At 38.9% G+C, this 24174-nt stretch overlaps 1 protein-coding gene across 4 annotated transcripts in view; it reads left to right on the forward strand.

Moving 5' to 3' along the window:
- The window catches only part of cacna2d1a (calcium channel, voltage-dependent, alpha 2/delta subunit 1a), a 61543-nt gene that overhangs the window by 2168 nt on the left and 35201 nt on the right, over positions 1–24174 (forward strand). For all 4 annotated transcript variants that reach the window (XM_048267879.1, XM_048267880.1, XM_048267881.1 and 1 more), the window contains exons 2-7: positions 6877–6958; positions 8106–8222; positions 13896–13955; positions 14535–14570; positions 14783–14909; positions 21066–21197. In XM_048267879.1, coding sequence (XP_048123836.1) covers positions 6877–6958; positions 8106–8222; positions 13896–13955; positions 14535–14570; positions 14783–14909; positions 21066–21197 — 554 coding nt within the window. The remainder of the gene's footprint in view (positions 1–6876; positions 6959–8105; positions 8223–13895; positions 13956–14534; positions 14571–14782; positions 14910–21065; positions 21198–24174) is intronic.

Genomic DNA, 24174 nt, shown 5'->3' on the forward strand with positions numbered 1-24174 from the left:
TCTTTGCTCATGTTGTATTTCCAGTTTGTAGGCTACTGTTGCTGTTTTGGAGAAGCTACAGGGAGCAGCTCAGTGGTTTATCCAAAGCTGAATTTCACTGAAGCTTGTCAGAGTTCACCCAACAGAGTCCTCTCCATTTTGACATGTAATTCAATTATATGCTTAAATGATTTAATTATTAAATATTCCTCTTCTATTCACAGCCTATCCAATTAGTTCTAAGATATGGTGGAGATACTGTAAATTGTTAAATCGAAAAAGAGCATGGTGCAGAATAGTTGTACTAGCTGGAGAATCTCTAGCTCTGTTCTAAGTGAGAAACTGTCCAGTCTGAGGCCACTAATGTCTGCAGCCTTCTTGTCTGTCTGAAGTATGGGATTGTGGTATTTGTGGGTATGTCTTATAAAGGCCTCACGTATTAACACCTGGCTATTTGGGAGACATGGCCTAGGCGACTTATTTACAGAGGAATGTTCAGTCCTGCGTGAGAACTGGAGCTGCTGGCTATTTCTGCTCCACAAAGAGCAGAGCACAAGGTCAGAGAAGCGGACGAACTTCTCTCTCCCATCTCTTTTACTCAAACATTTCTTACACTATCAATCTGTCTTAGCTTCTTAGCTGCCCATGCTTCTTAGCACTAGAGTTTGCTTTTAACTTTTCTACATTCATGCTGAAATAAGAGACCTGTAACTCATGAACTACAATTATTTGGGAAGAATGCAAAACAATACTATCCTGTAAACTTGAGTCTTTGGGGTGATCAGAAAATATTTTTCACTGCCTGTCTTTTCCCTGGGCTGAGATGATATGCTTTTGTCCCAACTCAATTCTTTCACAATACTTGAGTGCCGATTCAATTTGTATTGCGATTTTCCTTTTTCTTTTTTGAGGCATTTCTAAAAAAAGAAATGCCTTCTAAGAAAATTTTAAGGCATGTCACTGGTAAAAAATAAATCAATTTGAAAAAAAAAATCATTGCAAAAAATTGCGTTCCCCACCCCTAGCACTTATAAGCTTTCTCAATAATAACTAAACCTTGATTAAAGCAACACGGTGTAGTTCCTTAACCTTAAAATAACGACTTCAAATTCATTTTGATGCCACACTGACTTATAAGAATAATTGAGTCTCTGACTTGCGCCTGCAAAGTTGTATGTAACATTGTTGTGGGCAGGAGCGTTGTCCTTTTTGTTGGTTTTAGATGAATTAGGTGTCCATAGTGCTAAATAGATATCCAGGATGTTACTATGACGATAATTGGACCCTTTACCCATAAGGCCAATCCAGCTATTTATGAAACAGTGCAGAGCACCAAACTCAGTCATATAGGGATTGGTTTTACGGTTGAGATGGACAACTAAAAATAGTGAACTTAAACACATAATTTGAAGAGTGAGCTACTTGAAAAGAGTTGCACAGCTGATGTAAAGGCCGATCATGCTTACCTTCAACAGGAATTCATTTCTAATTTGGAGTGAGTGATTTGGAGCTGGAGCTGAAGCAGTTATGCAGTTGCAGTGAAGGGAATATAACTGGAATAGAGAGAAGTGCAGGTAGAGGAGGAAGGAGATATGGAAAGGAGCAATATATTTGTGGAGACAGATATGCTGGAGGATACTACTTATGTGCAAAGAAACTCCTCTCACCTCTCTGTCACACACAAACCACACTTACACAGAGGGAGATGTGCACAAATTCTATTTTTAATCATAATCTACCTTAAAAATGCGTACAGAGCTTATTTTGGTATTTTAAGTTTTCAATTAGTTATAGAGAGAAAGGAGCTGACTGCCACTCTAAAACTTAGATCCACTGTTTTTTTCCCATGTGTCGAATAAATATTGATCACATTTATTTAGTGTTTGAGGGAGTTTCCCAATGAATAGACAAGTTTTCAGTGGTTGCGTAGTTCTGCCAATTGAACACTAGGGTCAGATATTATTTCCCACTGAGTCACATACTCTGTCTTTATCTCGCTTTTTAGTGTTTTATTACTTCATTTATTTTTCATTCATTAGTTTGGAGCCAAAAATTAGTTTGACATCATTCATTAGTTTGGAGTCTGTGTTTTACTTATGTGAGACATCAGACTGTTTTACTGCAGTGCTCATGTTGTTCAATATTCACAGAGCAAAGGTGCAAGGGAAAATGTCTAGAAACATGATTTGCAATAAAACTATATATCACACCTTTGATGTTTTGGTCACACTTATTATCTCTTGTAGAAAAGCTACAGATACTCACATTACAAGCAAAACCATTTGTTGACACTCTGTTAAGAGCAATGTACTGTAGGGGTTGGGTTTGGTTAAGGTAATGCTTAGTAATTGTTCAACAACTATCTTAAAGTTTGACCTTGAGTTTCAACAAACCATCTGCTAATCTAGTCGTAGTTATTTGTTGTAGGTACAGTGTATGTTTGTAGTAACTGATATTATGACGATTTGCTATTGTTATTCTGTTTAAATCATTCAGTCTATTAGTATGTTTAATAGGCTATATGGCCCATTGTGTAATTCTATCTTTTGATGATTGAATGCTGTGCAGGATATTTGACAGCCTACTCTAATCCAGGTTCCTTAAAATTGATCAGTTCCTGTCGTAATTATGTAGCTTGTGGTAGGGAAGACCAAATGTGTGTGTGTGTGTGTGCGTGCCTGTGTGCGTGCCTGTGTGCGTGTGTGTTGATGGCGCAGTCAGGGATTAATGCAATTTCAAGCCCATAACATGTTTTGTCACATTCAGCAATCATCTCCTCATGACCCATTCCGTGATTACACTGTAAAAAAATGGTCTCTGTAGCAGCCCAGGCTCCAAAAACTTGACACCAACAAAGTGGGGTCAGCCTCTCCCCCAAACAAAAACAAAACTCTGTGTGGAATTTCTCTGGGAATACTGAAGGTGAGATACCGCTCTGGCATGTTTTGTTTGGTCCTTGGTTAAAAAATAATGTACGTTTGCACAATAGCTAATACATTTAAACAAAAACAGACAAACGCTACTTCCTGTGAAATCCCTGACTGCGCCTTTAATTGTGTAAAAGAAGAGGCTTCATTGAATATAACTCCTTAACATCTTTGTGAGAGGAGGTGGAACAGAAATGTTGCTGACAACAGGTCGCGGGATCTCTAGACAGCTGTTCTGCTAAATATATGCCTGCTCTGGGTCCCCTGATCACATTACACTGTATTTTTAAATAAGAAAACAGTTTGGGGTCCAGTTTCTGACACCATCAAAAAAAAGCTCACTGATGATGACATATCCTTCAAAAGCAGTGTTCATTTTCTTTATGCCCTCTCTCATTCATTTATAATGAAGTCTTCATGGTCCAGTAACTTTTAGGTAATGGGTGGAACCTGAAGTGAGTGTGTTGGTACTCACACAGTAGTGCATGTTGGGCGTACAAGTTACATATGCAATGGTGTTGTAACTCATAAAGTAGGCTCATGTGAACAAATGAATACAGGTTGACTTACAGATGTCATACAACACTAACACAATTTGTCAGGGGTCATACAGCATGTCCTTGATGCTCTGGTGGTTATTATTAGAAATAGATTTATGTGCACAGCACAACGTGACATTTACTGTATTCTGCCATTGTGTTCTGACTGCAATCTGCGATCCAAATGGAACATGGCCAATGGAATATGTTTACTTTACGATGAAAGAAATAAGTAAGGATATATACTACCCTCCAGAAGTTGATCAAAAAGATATTGAAAAATATCTAATTTTTCATACAGTTTTACTTAAAGTGCACTCAAATGCACAAATGCACCTAACGTAACTTAACATACGGTAACGATCAATTTTCATTTCAGCTGACCATAGAATGTAATTGCAGGCAAAATCATACTGTAGACATTAAGGTGTTTGCCTCCAGCAATATGACGGCCGTGCTCATGTAGCCTATGCCACTTAATAGGCTAGAACTCAACGGACAATCTGGGATCTAGCTTTCTAATATCTATGGGTGGAAAAGATGTAGGACCTAAAACAGCGATAGATAAATAGGCCTAGGCCTACTTGAAAAGCAAAAAATGCAGTATCTGAACTGATCTGTAAACAAATGAGAGACTACATTGTCATTATTTTTTATATATTAAGCTATAGTGTGTATTCTGTTATATTTTTGATTGGTGGTGTGCCGCAGGATTTTTTAAATGTAAAAAATGTACTGTGGCTCAAAAAAAGTTAAAAACACTTCAGTAGGCTACAGTATATGTGTTGCCATTAGTTAACATCGCGTGAACTCATTTCGGTAGATAACATTAAAGATAGCATTATGAATATATTGGTTCAGTTCATCACGTGATCTGATAACGTCTCATGTTCTCCTTTAAAGAACTGAGGATAAATTCATAACTGTTACATTTTCCATCATTTGAATGTTTAAAGAACCTTTAAATATACAATATTGTTTTAATCAACTTAAGATTTTAACTGAGGAGCTAGAGATAACTAGAGGAGATATTTCAGATGAACAAGGTAAATTGGTGTGGATGTCAAAACGTTAGCATTAGAGGAGCTGAATTATCATGCTGAATGAAGCACAATTATGCTTTACTGATATTAAAACACACATGCGGTTTAAAGTCATACACAATCGTAAATTAAATTAAATTAAAATTGTAAATTTACTGATATTAAAACACACATGCGGTTTAAAGTCATACACAAAAATGTAAATTAAATTAAATTAAAATTGTAAATTTACTGATATTAAAACACACATGCTGTTTAAAGTCATACACAAAAATGTAAATTAAAAGTAAACCAGAGGTAAATTTAGCCTTTTTATGGCTGTATAAAGTTGACCAAACTAGGCTACTTTGTAGGCTACATTATGTGCTGACCAATGCACAAACTTGCAATTGGGAAACAGATGTGCTCTAAGTGATGTTACGTGGTTTCTAAGCTAAAACATTTTTTGTCACATACTGCAAACCTCACTATCCACTAGCTGCCTGTGCCCTGAATACACTGTAAAACATGTGGTATCTGTGGACAGCCCAGGCTCCAAAAACAAAATGAACTTGGTCCATCCTGGACCATTAAAACATAACAAACTGTTCCAGCCAATCACTGACGAGATGCTCGTTTACGAGAGTTTTATTTGCACAGGAGGGAGGGGGAGGGAGTAGCGAGATAGCTGTCTGTTTTGTTTGAACGTCAAGAGAAGTGACGTTACCCAACATCACTTAACTTAATTCTCAATACCAATTTCCAGGTTTTCCTGAATTTCCTGACAGCGCCTGCTTCAGAGGCCACTGTTCCCACCTAGTTTAGCCTTTAATCAAATGCTTGACCTTTTTGGAAAGCTAAGACACTGTAGTTTCTTGGAAAACAATCAGAAGAACTGTGTGATGTACTGACACAGAGTTACAGAGGCTAGAATATTGTTTTTTTCTTTCTGCCAGATAACAAGCATCTCTGAACTCACCACATTTCAGCCCTCTATGATTTTGATATGATGAACACAACTGAGACCTAGCACAAGGTCTTGTGAAGCTGTGTGCAAAAGTAGATCAATATAGAATGAAAATATGAGTACAGTACTTAAACCATTATTTGCCAAGGTATGCTCATGCATTTTGTTAAATGCCCTATGAAAACTCCCCATAGGACTTTTGGATATCCAAAATGCATACTGACAATCAAATGCTTACTATCTATGAACCCCTTTGTGTAGAAGCATAATCTTGGTCTCAAATGAAAGGTAACACTTTGAAGGTTCATGCCTGCATTTGAATTGTACTTCAGGAGTTCTGATATGGAATGACTACGCTAAATATGGAATAATTACACAAAAATATAAATCTTTGCAATTTATATTTCAATTCAATTGGTGTGTATAAGATGGACTATACATCTGCACAACTTATATTGGATAAAATAACATGATTATTCAATTTCTATGGATTCCTGTGAATATTTCAAGACCCAGTATGCTATAAGCACTAAAGGGGGCATTTTTGATTAAATTTAGAGTTAGATTAAATTTTGAGTTAGATTAATCTGACAATGTAAAGCACTACACATATTTTACATGAAGAAGATTGTCATGTATTGATTCCCAAGAGTCCAAGCTTTCAAATGACGTATAATATGACTATGCTACATAACAATCTGATGTATAAAAATTATTTAGAATGTTGGGGGAGGGGGGTAACCGTCCGGGGGACACTGCAGATTAAGTACCTTTAAGCAACCCTTCTAACGTTTAATTGCGGGAAGGGGGGAATAACATATATTCTTGCAGGCATCCTTGTGTCTATGCCAAGGCTATGTACTGTAGGCCTATTGGTGTTGTGTGAATGAATATAACGAGGCTTTTATGCAATAGGCGATAATGCGTCTCAAATTGTAATGTGTTTAAATTGTAGCCTAATGCACTCTTGCACATTTAAAATTAAGGAGGAATGTGAAGAGGCTTCTATTAACGGTAAAGAATGCATCTGCAATTGAAACTGCAGCCTATGATGTAAATCCAATAACCTAAATGTCCGGTCTGTGGATGTCTTCTTTAGTTGTTGACAGCGCAGTATTTGAGAATTCAAATGATACATTTTAGTTTTTGGCCAAGCTGAAGAGTGGCGTCTGTTATTGTTTGAAAAAATATAGACTCATTCATGCATCCTGCATTCTGCTACTGGGGGGGGTTCACGTGAGCCCACGTGAGCCCTACAGAAATATTATTTCATTTTATGAGTGAGCCGCCGCGCCCCCCAGTTTGATAACCACTGAGTTAGATCATCACTGACAATGTCCTGGAAATATAGGTCTTTTGATTTGGGATATTGAAGCTGTTATCATGGCTTATTTTTATATGAACAGTATTTTTAGTAATGATTTTCTATACATTTTTTACAGTGTACATGAATGGGTGGAACAGATGCAGAAGGATTTGGTGTCTTTGATTGATGCTGAAAGTGGAGTTCAAAGTCTTATTAAGGTAAAGAGTCATCCATACATCAGGACTTTTTTCCCTTCTGTTAAGATCTAATATTGTACACATCAGTTATTTGGAATACATGTAAATGACCTTTAGAAAATAAGTATTTGTATTTGCAAAAACAAGCCAAAATGACCAATTTCCAAATCTATCTGAACCTCCAGCTATTTACTAAAGAAAAATGCTTTGACTGGCTGAAAATGTCATTGTGAATCATATGGGATTCAATGAAGCTTCAATACATCATGCTTTTGATGGCCAATATTAATGCTTAGAGAAGAGTACAAAGCAAAATAACTTTGATCGATTTAACTTGATTTAGTTCCAGTTTGGCTATATAGACCCTTTCAACAATAAAAACAAAAACAATGCTTGAACATTCTATTTGGGCCCCAATCTACTTCCTCTGCATTAAGATAACATATGGAATGTTATACAACAATTGGGTTCTATGGAACTATTTATTTGTTTCTGATGGGCCGAGAGACGTTCCATGAGTTGGAATATCCCTGGACATTTCAACTCAGACTTTGCACGGCTAATAATAAATCACTCCGCGATACAATGCGAAGATTTGACACAATGTTCTCATCCCAGCTCTCCACTATTTCAAGCAATGGGTTACTCCTTAGCAAGCCATAAGCCATAACTCAATGTAAAAACATTGCATTAAGCCACACAGTCAACTCAATGTAACATTTATTAAGATAAAGTTGAGTGGTTCGCAAGGATGCATAATTAGCTATCCATTCAGCAAACCTAGCTATGAATGTGCTAGCATCCAAGAAGACATGCCAAAAGACCCGTCAGGATCTGGAATGTTGCACAGTAGTGTAACATTTTTTTATTCACCATAAATTAATAAAGTTGATTAGTTTGGTTCTGCCATGAGAGTGGGGTTGCCATGACCAACCCCACTCTCACTCGTGCTATATTGCTTAATTAAAAAGGAAGTCTTGTGGGGCCAACTATGATGCTGATAATGGAACTCTCTTGAAAGGGTCCATACATCATACCATGTATCCATATGATATTTCAGCAGAATCTCAAATGTAGTTACAATGTTTATGCATTATACATTTTAATTGATGTCTATGGCTACTCTGCATGAATTAAATTACGTTTTTGTCCCTTTCATATTGCACAGATCTTTCAGAACTACAATAAACATTACATGGTGGAGCATAATAATGCCAAGCAGTTGGTTGCCAGCGCCGCTAGCAACATTGAGAAGCTCCTTCTCAATCGCTCCAGAGCTCTAAAGGTAAATCATCTATATATACGTACATAAGATGAGGACAGTCATACAATACTAATAGTGATAATTGATGAATTGCCATTGCGATTGATGAAATTTTTACAAGCATATGCATGCATGTAACAATTAAAGGTTGACTGTGTGTATATACATTGCTGGTTCTGTAAAAAACATAGTGGCCTAGATCAAACCTCAAACATTCTTGCCAATAACCTGAATTTCAGACCAGTGTTGACAACAAATTCTCACCAGAAGTAGCTATCAGCTCTCTGAAAGGTTGCGTATGACATCATTGAGTTTACTTAGCATACGCCATGTTGCCAGTTTTTTTTTTTAAAGGATTATGGGTGAAGGCGGGTGGAGATGGAATATATAATTAGGATAACTGATTATTTACAGTATCATTACAATTAACCTATTGATTTCAGGGCCCTATCCTGACAGTCTAAAACGCATGGTCACTGGCGAAAAAGCTTATTTAAATTTAGTGGGGTGTCCAGTCCACACTGGGAGTGTTTTCGTTATCAAACATCGGGCGGATGGCGCAACAAGGCGTTCTTAGGTTTCTTAATCAGTCATGGGTGTGTTTTGGGCGTAACATCATTTAAACCAATGAGAATGATATCATTCCCATTAACAGCGCGCAGTGCAATTTTAAACAGCTCATCAGTATTTTCATAGTCATTGGGGCATTTGAAGGAATCTGCGTGCACGCGTTTGCACTCATCTATTATTTGAACTCATTGCCAAAGTGAAACTGACTTCACCATGGTTTCAGTCAATGACAAAACAGTAAATACACAGTTAATTACTTCACTATTGACTGACAATGGGTTACCATCAAAAACGTAGCCTTGGAAAAAGCAACACTTACCCCAATAATGCTCGAATGACTGAATAAAAAATGTTTATCCTGCAGAGGAGTTGCTTACAGTACATCTTGTGACAGTGCGTCTTCAGCTGTGTTTCATATTTGCCTCTCTGTCATTACCAATTTGCAAATGATGGTGAATAATTACTCATTGTAAGATGTATTTCGCAATATCTTTATTCTAATTATGTTTCCCATTGTAATCGTGTAATTCGTAATGTTTTGCATGGATGTGCGCCGGTGTGTTTGTGGATGAGAGAAGCATGGTGCGTTGTGCACCCGCCCATATCACTGTTGATAATGCGCTCTTATAATAACATATAAACAACTCGCCATGGACTACTGACCGGGTTTCTCTTGGTCAGTGGAGTAATGGGTTTTAGGTAGTGTACGATAGCGATTTTTAGACAACGTGCCAGATCCCTCCTCAGGTCGTTAGTTGCTACACCCCTTTGGCGCTTTGCTCAAAAAAGAGACGTGCAAAATAAGAATTTAAAGACTCAGCCAACTGATCATACTAAACGCTCCAAAAAGGCCAACAAAAACAGCCTGGTCCAGGCTGCACCAGGCTGATTTTGTTTCCGTTTTTGGAGCCTGGGCTGTCTACAGAGACCACATTTTTTATAGTGTGTTCAGGGTACAGGCAGCTACTATAGGTTTACTATATGTGACAAAACATGTTTTAGTTTAGAGATCGTGTAACATATCTTACAGTACCTGTAATAAAACATTTTTAAAAATCAATATTATGTGTTTGAAAATCGATTCAGTATTGCGGGGTGTGGTTTTGATCTTGAAAAGGGTTTTAAAAAAATACAGTTCAGCCCAGTGCCCACCCAAAAATATGGTTTGCAAAACCCCCCCTGGAGAGATTAGCTTTACAGGATGGTGCCTTTTCTTCAGTTTGACCATGAATTTTCAATGGGATTGAGATCCAGACTGTTTGCTGGCCATGTCATTGACTTGATATGTCTTTCCTGAAGAAAAGTTTTGATGTTCTTTGCTCTTTGGCAAAATACATTATCATCCTGGAAAATGGTTTCCATTGATGGTGGAAGAAAATGACTCAATCCTGCAAAACTGATCTGTCAACTACAACAAAGTTGGAATCTGAAGAATATCTATGTTAGTGAAGTCTATGCCTCAGAGAAATCAAGCTGTATACGTTTCAATATTTTTTTTTAAAAACATGATAAAGATGGGATCAACAGAAGTTGACAAATGAACATGAAATGTTTGACCAGTAGCCTGATACAATTGTAATGTATAGTTTATAATACACTTACATTTAATTCAATGTAATTCAATGTGTCTCTGTAAATATGCTAAAATGTCTTCTATATTGAAGCATAATTTATTATTTTGTGGTAAGCCATGTGATTTGGTAGCCTATACGTTCTGTAAGAAAAATGAAATGTATTGTGTTTAGTGCAAACAATCAGTCCTTATTCCAGTAAAGAGCTGCAATGAAGCACATACACATACTTTGGTTCAGTCTGAACAAATCTGTTAAGCCATATTAGGATATGTCATAGGCTTACTCAATACCAGACCAGACCAGACCATGTCCATAGTGGAAAATGTAGACCTAACAATGATGTAACAATAGGGACCAATTTGGAAAATTATTGAAGTTCCTCCTTAAGGTGGATTAAGGAGGCTGTATTTTACCTAGCTTGTCTTACAGAATGCCACATTCTTGGCCTTGTAAATCACCACATTATTGTGTTTACACTACAGTGTTGTTGTCAACTTCTATTTCTGTCCATTTCTGTCCAGAACCCTATTTGGTGATTCACATGGGAATAGGGTTTATCAAGGAATCACTTACACTGTGCATGTAACAGGAGCGCTGTTGGATTTGCCATCTTGCCTTCTTTTCTACTGCCTTACCAACAACACAATGCATGGTCCCATTTGTCAAGAACTTGTTAGAGAAAAGGAAGATAGATGAATCATTCAGTGAACATTCTTAAACAGCTAAAAAGATCATGTCCATGTTTCCCAGTAGGCCTGGAGTGACCCTCTAATGACCGTATGTAGACAGACTATTTTTAACTTTCCCCTCCCAACTCCTCTTGCGCTCTCATCTCTTATTCTTATTTTTCTCCTGTTCTTTTTTTGCTCTCTTAGGAGTTTGCATGAGGATAGATATATGGATGATAAACAGAAGGGAGATGTGGGAAATATTTAACTTTGTTTTGGTACACACAGCTTCCTGGGGGAAATGACAGGCCCACTGTTCACAGGCCCAGTGTTTTAGGAGAAATTTGAATGTTGGCCATTGACTGGTGAAGTGTAGCCTGAACCTACCCCCTACATGTCAAAGAGTTTGTTCTTAAAGGAAATCTTGGTCTATTTAAACCTGGGCCCTATATTTTCCCATAACATAAACAACATGGTATTAAAATAAAATTCAGATGTAAAATTGAGAATGTAGACTTTTCACATGCAGATAATATTATGGTCAATGCGCAAAGAACCCTTTGACTTCATCATTCAATGCATGATGCATTAATAAATATCTCTCTTTGGTTTCTGTGTACTATGTTAATTACATAATTTCACACATCAAGACGCATTCTTCCATACTTACACTTGGGGAAGATCACGCGGTAACAAAGTTACACTCCCACTACACTTTTGGTGCCACTCAGCAATTAATGAACCAAAATTTAAGAACAATATATCAGTTTGTATGTGCCTACATGTACTTAAATGGGAACACAAAATGTTCTGGTAAAATTAAATCTTTATATTGTTTTAAAGCCAGAAAGTGCTCGGTAATGGAGTTACAGAAAATTAACATCACTTTTTCACCATAAAAGTCAACATCATCAAACATGCGGTTCTCAAAATATAACATTAAAAAACTCGTTAAAATGACCAAAGATTTTGTTACTGTGACATATTTCATAAGTCATGTTAACAGAGTTACAAATGTTCCTATTCTTAAAACAAGATTTAATTGTGTAAATTGTTCCCAAAAATATATGAAATTATCATGTATACATTAGTAATAGTATGTTTTTGTCATGAAAGAATGTAAGTGTGCGTGGGGAGGGGGCTATGGTGTACCCGTCTGTGTGTGTGTGTGTGTGGGGGGTTTGCCTGTGTGTGTGTGTGAGTACTGTGTGAGTGTCACCATCCCCTACCGGCAACCCTTCACTCAACACCACCATCAACATTTCCTATCAGGGGTGGAGTGGCCATCGGGACGATCGGGAGTTTTCCCGGTGGGCCGGCCGATGAGTGATGAGAATCAGATCTACACTGTAATGTGTGGGAAGTCCAACTAATATTTATACCACTGTCTGTCATTCATGGTTACCCTGCACACTCATCTCTCCCATGCTGATTTTTGTGTAGGCTAGCCTTAATTTTTTATCTTAATTCATTTTTGTCTTATTCAGGCGTTACAGAACTTTCATCACAAATAAAAAAATGACAATTTAATTTGTTTGTTTGTACTTAAATTAACGTAAGCCTAACGGTGCCGTCAGAATTTTCCCGGTGGATTTTAGTGCCCCACTCCGCCCCTGTTTCCTATACTTAGCGTATACGTTCATACAAAATAAAAATAGCGAAATGCAGTGCTCTATCAGTATCCCCAATGCACCCACCACCAATGTGTTTAGTGAAGGAAGGGTTTATGTGTTACCAGAAGCTTTTATTGTGACATTTAGTTGAATTTTTCGTTTCTTAATGATGGGAGGTCAAAAGGGAAAGAGTGCACAGTAGTTGCAGGTGTTAAGATGCCAGAGTTTGATTGGAATAGGAGAAGAGAAAACCTTCTTTTGCTGCAGGCCATTTGCAGAGATGCAACTGATGGGTTGTTATGCTGCATTCCAGACAACTTCTAGTTGTAATCTCCAAATTTTGTTCCAGACAAACAAAAGAATTCAGACCTCCTACTGGGAAAAAGCCATAGTTCCTACTTCTAAACTTGTAGCAAGTCCAACTGAAGTCTGACCTCTAACTTCCAAGTTGTCTGAAAAGGAGCATACATCGTTGAATTTTTTCCTAGTTAGCATTCTGACATCATGTTGTGGCATGTGCAATTATCTTAATTTAGCAGATTTACATGTATAGAGATGGTTATTATTGAATTTAATTTGAAAAAAATATACAATATGTAAGAATCCTGTAGCTTATAAGCCTGGGTGAACCTAGATGAATCTGTCAGCACATTTGAAATTGCTCTGTCTGGCAATTCTTCAATTCTCTTTGATTTCCAAAATCACCAAAAACTCAGGAACCAGTCACAACCACTTATCAGAGGAGGACGGTTGGCACTGCCAATGGCTTTGCTGATGGCGTCAGTGTTAAACGATTTGAACATATATTTTCTTTTAAACAGTTTAAATGATTGGATGTAAAACCTTCGTTTACAAGAAAGATATGTTTGCTGTACTTTGGAAATGATGTGGTAAGAGTTTAATGCATCAGTATAAATGTAATTTCTCCACTGGTTATCATTGGAAATCGGAGGTGAGCCAAGGATGTCCAGACCAACTCTCAACTGAGAATAGATCTGTTGTTAGATAGACTAATAATACATAGTCTTAAGAGAAAAAAGAATGATTACTGGTATGTGAACTTTATTTTCTGCACATGTAGAATGGTATTAGCCATAATGGTAGCATTGTTTAGTTTTTCCCTTTTTATTGTGGACTGCATTTTAATATTGTGGAGTAACAGTAAATAATTGGTTAACAAGCGTCAGCAGCTAAGTGGTAAAAGCCTTTCCTTTTTGGTAGATTTCTCATCTCACTAGATATTCAAAATATCACTCTCTTTCATTCCAGAATCTGGCTACAGCAGCAGAGGAGTTACAGTTGAAGCACCAGTGGCAAGATGACTTTGAGGTATTGAACAGACTGGGTCTGGGTAGTTACCCATCTGTAAGGGCCCTGTGTTGAAAAACTGCCAGAGTTCTCTGTGATGAATGTTATTTTGTTGAGCTTGGCTGTACCATGGAAGGCAGTGTGTTGCACAGGAATGCTCCATTATGCAGCATTCCTTCAGCAGAATGTCATCTCTGTTATATTGCCACTCTGCAGGTGACAGAAGTGGTGTCAACCAGTGAAGAATACCCATGTCCTAAGGGTGACCATATGTCAGAGACAGAGTTAGTGTCTCACTTTCATCCACTCTGACATATTCCACAAACCATTATAGGAGACAACGATAGCATACAAAAGGAATGAACATCCAGTGCCGCCTTAGTGGCTGCTGTAGCAATGCACAATAAAAGATGATCATAAAATGATACTGTTATCCATTTCCTCTTTACTCCCAAGTGAAAACCTTGTGACCATTTTGACACAGAAAACAAGTTTACCTTGAACACTGTGAAACACACACACATTTTCAGGTATGTGTCTGAAATGATTAGTAATTTCCTGAATAACAACTGGATTCTCCTGCTCTTGTTTCTGTTTTAGGAGGGTGATGTGTCATATTACAACGCCAAAGACAGTGTAAGTCCCTTTCCTTTCTGTTTGTTGTAATTGGGTCATCAGATGTGTGCTCTCATCCAACCCTTCAACATTTATAGTGATGTGATTGAGACATAACAACTATTAACAACTACTAAAAATTGCAGTTGTCCTCAATAAATTATGACCTCCAAATTTGCATTTCTATACATGTGCTTGTGTAATGTGTATCTAAATATTTGTGTTTTCCACAGAATGAAACGGATGATGAATTTCCAAATAATAGAGTGAAACCAGAATTTACAGATGACCCAGATTTTAAACGTGTGGTGTCCTTCAATGACACCGCTGTTCACATACCCACGGACATCTATGAGGGCTGTAAGTAAATAGTCTTAAATTATATAATAATTGTTTTTTAATGTAATATAATATAATATAATATAATATGATATACCATTATGAATACATGAGGACATGCTTTGTGTCTTGCTTTTTCTCTCCATGACACAAAAACCTTTAAACACATTATTATACTGTATTTGTGGGGGAAACCTATGACTTCTTTGCGATTCATTTGCACTGGAGGTAATCTGTGTGTGGATGGCTGAAGGCCGGCCGATGCTTGAAACTAAACGTAGTGGCAACTCTAGCCACAGGGTGTGGAGCTTGGAGTCTCACCTCAGACACCAGCTGCTTCACACCCTCTCACCACCCCCCGCTCCTCCCCTCCGCAGCAGCAGATCATATGCTGTGAATGATCATGGATGCCATCATGATTCCAGAGTACCATGGACAGTAATCAGCATTGTACCCCCCCCACCCTGTTTGTTCTCACCTCGCTTTCAACTCTGTGTCTAAATATAAGGCATGTCAATATGTCATCTCATGTCATCAATACACATGTCACACTGACCAGAGGTGTAGATACCAAATCTGTGTGATTATGTTGAAGTCTGTGTGACTTTCCTTTGGTTTAAAATCCATGCCCGGTCGTGCCGTTTAGTTACAATACAACATATACGGTGACTCACCCAACTCCTGGTCCAGGCCATAGTCATCTCACAACTTGACCACTGTAACAGCCTCCTGACAGGTCTCCCAGCCACAGTGAACAGTCTTTAAGCAACCCAATAGGGCACATGTTACCCCGCTGCTCACCCAGCTACACTGGCTAACTTTAGCCACCCGCATCAAATTCAAATCACTCACGCTTGCCTACAAATTAGTCTCCTGTTCTGCTCCCACTTAATTGAATGCTCATACAGGCATATGTTATCTCCTGACAGTTGCACTCCTCAGATGAACGATGTCTGGCTATGCCACCCGTACCCTCAGGGCAATCCAAACTTTTCTCATCTGTTTTGCACTACCAGTTCCTACCAGAGCAGGAGCATCCCTCTCTACCTTAATCCTACTGTAGCACTTGCCACCTGACTAGAACAGACACTTGACTGTACGGAAGTAGCACCTTATCATACTCTACCCTGATTGTGTCCCTTGTTTGGAGTCGCTTTGGGTTAAAAAGCATCAGCCAAATCTAATGTAATGTAATGTAATGTAATGTAATGTAGCCTAATGTAATGTATGTGCAAAGTCTAAGTGTGCAAGTGTGAGTTGGGGCTGTAATTTAAAAGTGCAAGGTGTGCTGTACACTGCATGTGACATACAGTAGAAATGCGTCAACAGCACAACTCCAAAGGGAGAGGGCAAGCAGGGTAGTTGATGCCTTTAAACAGTCATCAAACATCACAGTATTTATAGGACATGGGGAAGATTTCACATAAAAAGGAGTAATCAGGCATTTTTACTATATGGGCCCTGTTTTAGATGTTTTTTGGTAGAAACTTTCATTTAGTAGGGTCCAAAATGATGAAAATCGATGAAATGAAAATTAAGTTTTGTGCATTTGTCAGAGACAATGCACAATTCTACTTTTGCTATTTTAACAACAGAATAAAGTGCCAGATGCATGATTCACAGGGGCTGTACTTATAGTCTCTTAACTAATCATGGGTGTGTTTTTGGTGTAACATGAAATAAACCAATCAGAGTTTCATTCTCAGCTACAGTTGCACCTTGGCAGATTGTTATTGTATTGACAGTTTTGGCAAAAGAAGAATGCCTCTCTGGAGAGACAATGGATAATCTATGGCAATTCGATGGAGTGTACACAACAATAATCTTTCACATTGCCATCTTTTGATTTTATGCACTATTGCATGATTGTGCACTGCTGCGCATACCTCTATGTGTAAAAACCAGAGTATACTGTATAGTGTACAGCTTCAAAACCTTCGAATTCCTGTCCCACTGGATCTGCCATTATGCATCGCACGCTGGGTCCCTTTCACTGTGTCACAATGGCAACGCTTCAGCTTGAACTTCATCTCGTGCAGGAGGAGGAGGTCATAGGGAGCCAAATCCAGAGAGAAGTCGTGATGAGGAGCGACAATACCGTTGAAAATGCACAAGTGTTTCAGGTGCTGTTAGTGTGCACGTCATGGTAGAATAGTGTTTCAGGTGCTGTTAGTGTGCACGTCATGGTAGAATAGTGTTTCAGGTGCTGTTAGTGTGCACGTCATGGTAGAATAGTGTTTCAGGTGCTGTTAGTGTGCACGTCATGGTCGAACACCCAAGTAGTAATATGCCACGTGCTCTCTCTCCCCTGGAACCAGTGCGCTGCTGTATAAGGAGATGGCAGCCACATTTAAATCAAGTGTGCTTTTTGCTTTTTATAGCCACCATCTTTGAACATTCTGATTGCACATTACTGTGTTGATAATGCTCCCTAAAAATAACAGAGAATTGTGCCATTGACTTAGGACCAGGGTTTTTTGGTCAGTCACAATGCCTCAAAATAGCAATCTGCCAACAATATGCCTGGACACACCTCATCTAAGAACCAGCACTCCCATAGACACGCAGATGAGCACAAGCGTATTTGGTATTTAATCAACATGGCTGCTGGATGGGGAAATGTATCTGCAGTCTGAAATTAGAAAAGACACTACTGTGTCACACTCTGTGCCAGATGCAAAATAGGGCCTTCTGTTTAGCTCTTTCTGGCAAAGTTTGCAAATTACAAAACACATTGCGCACCAATGAAATTAGAGCCCTGTGTTTGTGTGCGTGTGTTGTCGTGTGTTTTCATGACTGGGTGGTGTCAGTGTATCTTTTGTCTATGACACTGTGAGCAAAGTAACAGAGGGGAGGGCATGAGGGAGAGAGAACAGCTGCTACAGTATTGAGTAATAGAGTGGCATAGTGACCGTCGTCTTCAGTCTTCTTGCACACTCACTCCACACCCTGCAGCCTTTTCTGCTCCAGTGAGCTCACAACTCTCCACGGCCCAACCAGATAGAAGGGAAGCAGGAATAGGAGGAGGTACCCAGCCCATCTAAGCACTCATTCATCCATCCGTGCAGCCACGCAGATTACTGGTAATGGTATGATGCCTTTTAGAAACACAAATAAAGTGTTCCATGAAGTGGAAACGGGGTGGGTGTTGGGAAGTGGCTATTCATTACAGCATGCTGCTGCTCACATGGCAATGCATCATGTCTCTCTGTTGATAGGATGGCGCTAATTAGGAATCTTTAGCTCTCCATCTTTGCACTGTGAAAATGACTTTCAGGCAAGCAAGGGAAGGAGGATGCGGGAGGGTCAGTGCTCACCCTGTCCGCGCCCTGTGACTCACTCGCCGCTCCGCATGGAGAGCAAAGAGAACGGCCAGGCTTAGGATCTCTGTCGTTTTCTGTTTTCGTCTGACTGTTTACAGAACACAGCTTCTCCATTACTCATGCATGCAGATGCGCATGCGCACACACACACACACACACACACACAGATTTCCTCTGTCCCAAATGCCAGTTATCACTTCGTCACTGTCACCAAGGAGATTACATCAACTTGGCCTTAATTGCCTACAGGGCATAATAATACAATTATGGGATAGTGTATGGAGTAATGTCCTTGTAGTTTAATGTGTAGGGGTCTATACATCTGCCTAGGGATATCTCAAAACATTTCTGCCCCTGTTAATAAAATGTAATATTAGTCAGCAACGCAGCAGACAGTGGCACCCCTGCCTTCTCTCTCCTAATCATCACAGTGCTTACAGCCATTTGGGGCAAGTTTGTGTGCATGTGTCTGTAGCTCATTAAAAAAATTGATATGTTGGGTTTGAGCTGGGCTGTGTGTGTGTGTGTGTGTGTGTGTGGAGGGAGTGATAGGATGTGTGTGAGCTATTCTGTATATTGCTCAGAGGAAGCCTCAGAGGAATCTAAATAGACTAGGGATGGGGCTCCTTGAGTGTGTGACTGACTGTTGTATAGGAATCCAGCCTGATGCTTGTTTTTCTGAATACTGTGTGTCATCTGTCATCTTCATACACGGAGGGACTGAGATGCGTTTCATGGTTGTGTGTGTGTGTGTGTGTGTGTGTGAGTGTGTGAGTGAGTGTGAGTGAGTGTGTGTGTGTGTGTCTGGAGGGAGCGATATGAAATTGTGAAGGAGAGAACAGGCAGACCACATGTGTCGGGGATGGTGAATGCTCCGTGTCAGTGTGTTCTCTGTGGTGTCCACATTTGTATTTCTCCCTCAGCTCTGCTTGAGAGCTGGATGGTGAGTGAAGATAAATTGATCTTTTAAATTGGACCCTGTGTATAACTATGGCCAACTGAATTGAGCATTTGTATATTGGACAAGAGGGGATTAGCAGCTGACTGTCCACTTAAAGAGTACCAATCTATATACACAACTTGTTGCAAATTCATGTATATGCGCAATCCCAAGATTTTGTATACAGAGTTTCATCAGAGTTATCAAATGTAATGTATGCATGAAAGTACACACTTATCTGTGATCTCAACGTTCATCACCAGGGCCACAATTATCCTGTTTTTAAACACACCTTAAATTGGTGTCGGTAAAATCGGGAAGTGTGTGCTGATTCTGAACTTCTGTTGCTGTGTTGGGTATTGTAATCAACTGCATGTGAGTCATGTCTGTGTTCAAAGTTAACTTACAGTACTGTATGTGCTATAAGGTTAAACGTACTGACACTGTATTTTAGATTCTCCATTTTGCAGATTCTCCATTAAAATATGAATGAATCCTTTAGGCCATTGTGCTATATTTGTCAGTATCATGGCAGTCTCAAATAATATCAGCATGCCAATTGCTTTTTATGAAGTTGGTTGTTCTAGCTTGGTGTCTGTATATCAATATGAGTATAAAAGGTTGTTCTTATGTTTCTTAATCAGTCCTGGGTGTGTTTTGGGCATAACATTCTTTAAACCAATGAGAATGTCATCGGTCATTCCCTTTTAAGAGCCAGCAGTGCAACATCAAACAGCAAATCGGTATTTTGACAGTCAGCGGATCTGAAAGAATCTGCTTGCACGAATCTGCTTGCTTTACTAAAACCTGTGTGTGATTAGTAAATTATAGCCTCCTTGTATCTGCACTCGCCTATTATTTCAAATCGCAAACTGAACTGAAACTATCTTCATGGGGTCTCATAGGCAATGATAAAGCATTTCTACACATAGGTCGCGGATTTTTTAAAAACTTTTATTAAACCTTGCGCCCAGAGGTGTGGTAGTTAGCAACATAAGGTGTGGTCTGGCGTATGATCCAAAAATCGCTATCTTACACCCTCTAAAAATTATTACGCCACTGACTAAGAAAAACCTGGTCTATAGCGAAAGGCGCTGCTCATATACTGCAAAGCATAAGGGAAGATGCACTGTCACGAGATGTAAGCAGCAACTCCTCCGCAGGATAAATGTCCTTAGGATATTACAAGGCAAATACAGGGCAATTACAAAGGCAATTAATTTCTTTTCGTTCATCCTCCACCCACACAAATAGTTCTAATCTAGCCTTTTCATTTATCGTTGCCAAGCAACGTGACACCACTCAAGAGACATACGTTGCTTGAAAGTGAACTTGAAGAAAATTATCCAACATGGCGGAGCTAACTCTAAAAGAGCAATAGTTCTGTATGAACCAATAAGTTCAGGGTTTGTGCCCTGGTTTGTGTCGAAAAATGCACTAATTATGTGATAAGTTTCAGGTATGCATGCCTGGTTGCCTGGTTGGATTGCATAGTGTCTATTAATTGTATCATGTTATGAGGTTGAAGCAGCAGCTGTGTCCATCTGTGGTACGTTGCAAACTGCAATCTAATCTGGGAAGCCATGTTTGGGTATTAATGGATGACAAACATGTTCTCAGTATGCTGTCAATTTAAAGTTTTTATTGCATGCACACTGATTTTCTGAGGGTCTTACAGTAAATTTAGAAAAACGTAAAGGCAGAATGATATTGAGGATATTTTTAACGTCTGGAAATAGCTCAGTGTATGTGGACATTTAGTTACAATATGCAACATGTGCCATGTTCCCTTTTATAGCTAAATGCTAAGCTAAATGCTTTTCCTTTCCATCATTACATTTTCCTTGACATACAACAATGGTATCACAATACATTTAAATTGTGATAAAATGCTCTTATCTTTATGTCTCACAGCCACGATAATTCTTAATGAGCTCAACTGGACAGATGCATTGGTGGACACATTTAGAAAGAACAGAGAAGAGGATCCTACATTGCTTTGGCAGGCGTTTGGCAGTGCAACTGGTTTGGCCCGCTATTACCCAGGTGAATAATATTGTAAATCTTTTGAGTTTATTGTTGGAATACATAACATCTCTCCTTTTCTCTATCTCTCTCATATAACCATATTGACATCCTTGAAATGGACATGCAAAAAATTAGCATACCTGCAGTTATGCCATAGATCAATGAGTCATTTTTGTGGTTTTTATATTATTTAGCATCCAAAGCAACATCAGAATGACAACAATTTGTAATAAGCAATTTCTGTGATAAATTGATTAAACCTACTGTAGCACTACAAATCATCCTCAGGAAGGAAGAGGCCAAAAAACTGACATGGAAATTGGGTGTTTCAAGAGAGAAAGAGCAGGATATGACGAGTAAATGATTTGTACTTGTTTGCTCATGAGTGGGTGTAGTAAAGGAGTATATAATCAAACAACATTCTGATACCAATGCAGAGAAATGAAAATGACCACGACAATGACGGCCCCCGTGAGGTCTCATTCCCAGGGATGGATTACTGCACGGGCCTACCGGGCCCAGGCCCAGGGGCCCAAGGGGTCAGGGGGCCCTGAAGCCCAAGCCTTTGCATGGAATCATTGCCTCAATATCAACAAATCAGGATGTACAGTAGGCTATGAATCTGATTGAATTCAATATTGGCCATCCCCAAAATGCACCAGAATACAGGAAATCATATACAACAATAAGTGGGGGGCCCTTAATACATCAGGGCCCAGGGGCCCGAAAGATCATAATCCGCCCATGCTCATTCCAACAAATCCGGCCCACTACCTGTATGAGTTTGACACCCCTGGTCTAGAGGCTCTAAAATACTATCTCTCATCCAGACCTTTCACCCGCCATGGCTTATCACTAACATACCCTATGGACAGATACAGAGATTAAAGGGTATCTGTGACTCAGATCAGGACTTTATGCATCAATCTATGGATATGCAGCAGTGCTTTCGACAGAGAGGGTATCAAACCCAAACTCTCGTTCAAGCTCATAATCGAGCACAAGCACTTGAGAGGAAGAGCCTGCTTAGGTCTAGACCCCCAAAAGTGCCAACTCAGAAACCCTATTTTGTCACCCGCTATAGCAAAGAGGCTGTCCAGATTAAACATATCATAAAGAAGAACTGGAACCTCATTGAATGTGACCCAGCCCTACGGGAAATATTCACTGAACCCCCTGGGATTAGTTTTAGAAGGGCCCCTACTATTAAAGACAAATTAGTGAGAAGTCACCTCCCTGCTCCAAAACGTGAAACTTGGCTTCGCCAACCCAAGGGAAACTTCCCCTGTAGTAATTGCAATTATTGTGGGAATATGATTAAAACTGACAGATTTATAGATGTTCTCAATAATAAGACCTATTCTGTTAACAGTTTCATAAATTGCAACACTACTCTCATGGTCTATCAATTAGAATGTCCTTGTGGCTGTTTCTATGTAGGCCTTACGAAAAGGAAACTAAGAGACAGGATAGCTGAACATAGGTATGCCATTCAAACTAAAAATATGAATTACCCAATGGCCAAACATTATGCAGAAGCTAATCATGGGAGGGTTTCAACATTAAGAGTAATTGGTATTGAATCTATTCGCCTTGATGCCAGGGGTGGGGACAAAATCAAACGCCTTAAACAGAGGGAGACATACTGGATCTACTTGCTGAGAGCTACAGTACTAGCCATCCAGGTCTCAATGAAGATTTTGATCTTTCACCTTTTTTGTAGTTTTTTGTAGTCTATTGTGGGTCTTCACAACAATTGGTCGACTCATCTATTTGATATGTTGTTGTGTGGAGTACATTTTAGAATAACCTGAACTATGACATTTGACAGAACTTGTTAGGACTTGCTGAGTTTTGACATGTAATTATCTACTGATTCTAGAATACATCCAGGTTTTAGAATTACTGTTGCAATCTTTACCGTGATTTGTGATTTATGGACGTTTTGATACATGTGTGGAGTAGACCTGCATCAAGGTTTTAGAACTACTGTTGACATCTTGATCATGAACTGTAATGTATAACCTATTCATATTTACTGTATTTTAATGCATGTATGGCATGCGTTTAGAGTTTTTAGAATTGCTGTCGTGATCTTGACTATGAATTGTGATGGTGTGTTCATATTTGTTCAATTTTGATGTGGAGTTCTTTGCTTGTGAAGAATAATCATTTGGAATGATGTCATTGCTAGTTTCTCAACTGGATTTTCCCAACTGCCTTGTTGTCTTTGATTAATGACCTGCTTGACCAAAATGACTCCCCTAGTGGCTGAAGAAATGTATAGCAAGTGCATCATTGGCACACCTGAAACCCATGCTATAATTATGCTCAGACTCTTTGTTCCCAACACCCTGATGAAGGCTAGTGAGCCGACACGTGTTGGTGTTTTTTAATGGTTTAGCCCCTAATAATAAATGGAATCTTTTTCCAAACTGCTTTATGGTACAAAATATGATCGCCGCTCAGTCCTGCACATTCTCTCCGCAAATCACACTTGTTAATTTGTTGCTATCTCCTACTCAATCCCCTACTCTTGCAACTTTTGTGTATGTAAATGAGTGTGTGCATGTATGCGTTTGCTTTTGTGTATATGTGTACTTCTCTTTGTGTGTGTTTTGTAGGGGTGTGAATCTGTCATGTAAAAGATTATCCGATTCGTATCTAGATACATGGGCACGATTCGATACAAGAAAAGATAGATGTTCGTAAAAAAAAAACGATTCAGTTCGATGCAATTCGATCACGAATCGATGCAATTCGATTCAGTTCAAAAATGTAAAGCATTCTGAAAGAATTTTTATCATTTGCTCAAGGTGCACATTCATCAGATTATACTATAGACTATAGTCAATGATCAGTCAGTTATGACACCTAAGTTAAGTGCAGCTTTAGTAGGGGTCAATGATGAATCGGCTGGATGTTGGAAATATTGAAATGAAGATAACAATCTCTTTTTCATACAGACTGAAATATCACTGAGACATGCATAAAT

This window comes from Alosa alosa, chromosome 17, assembly GCF_017589495.1.
Source record: "Alosa alosa isolate M-15738 ecotype Scorff River chromosome 17, AALO_Geno_1.1, whole genome shotgun sequence".
Classification (NCBI taxonomy): domain Eukaryota; kingdom Metazoa; phylum Chordata; class Actinopteri; order Clupeiformes; family Clupeidae; genus Alosa; species Alosa alosa.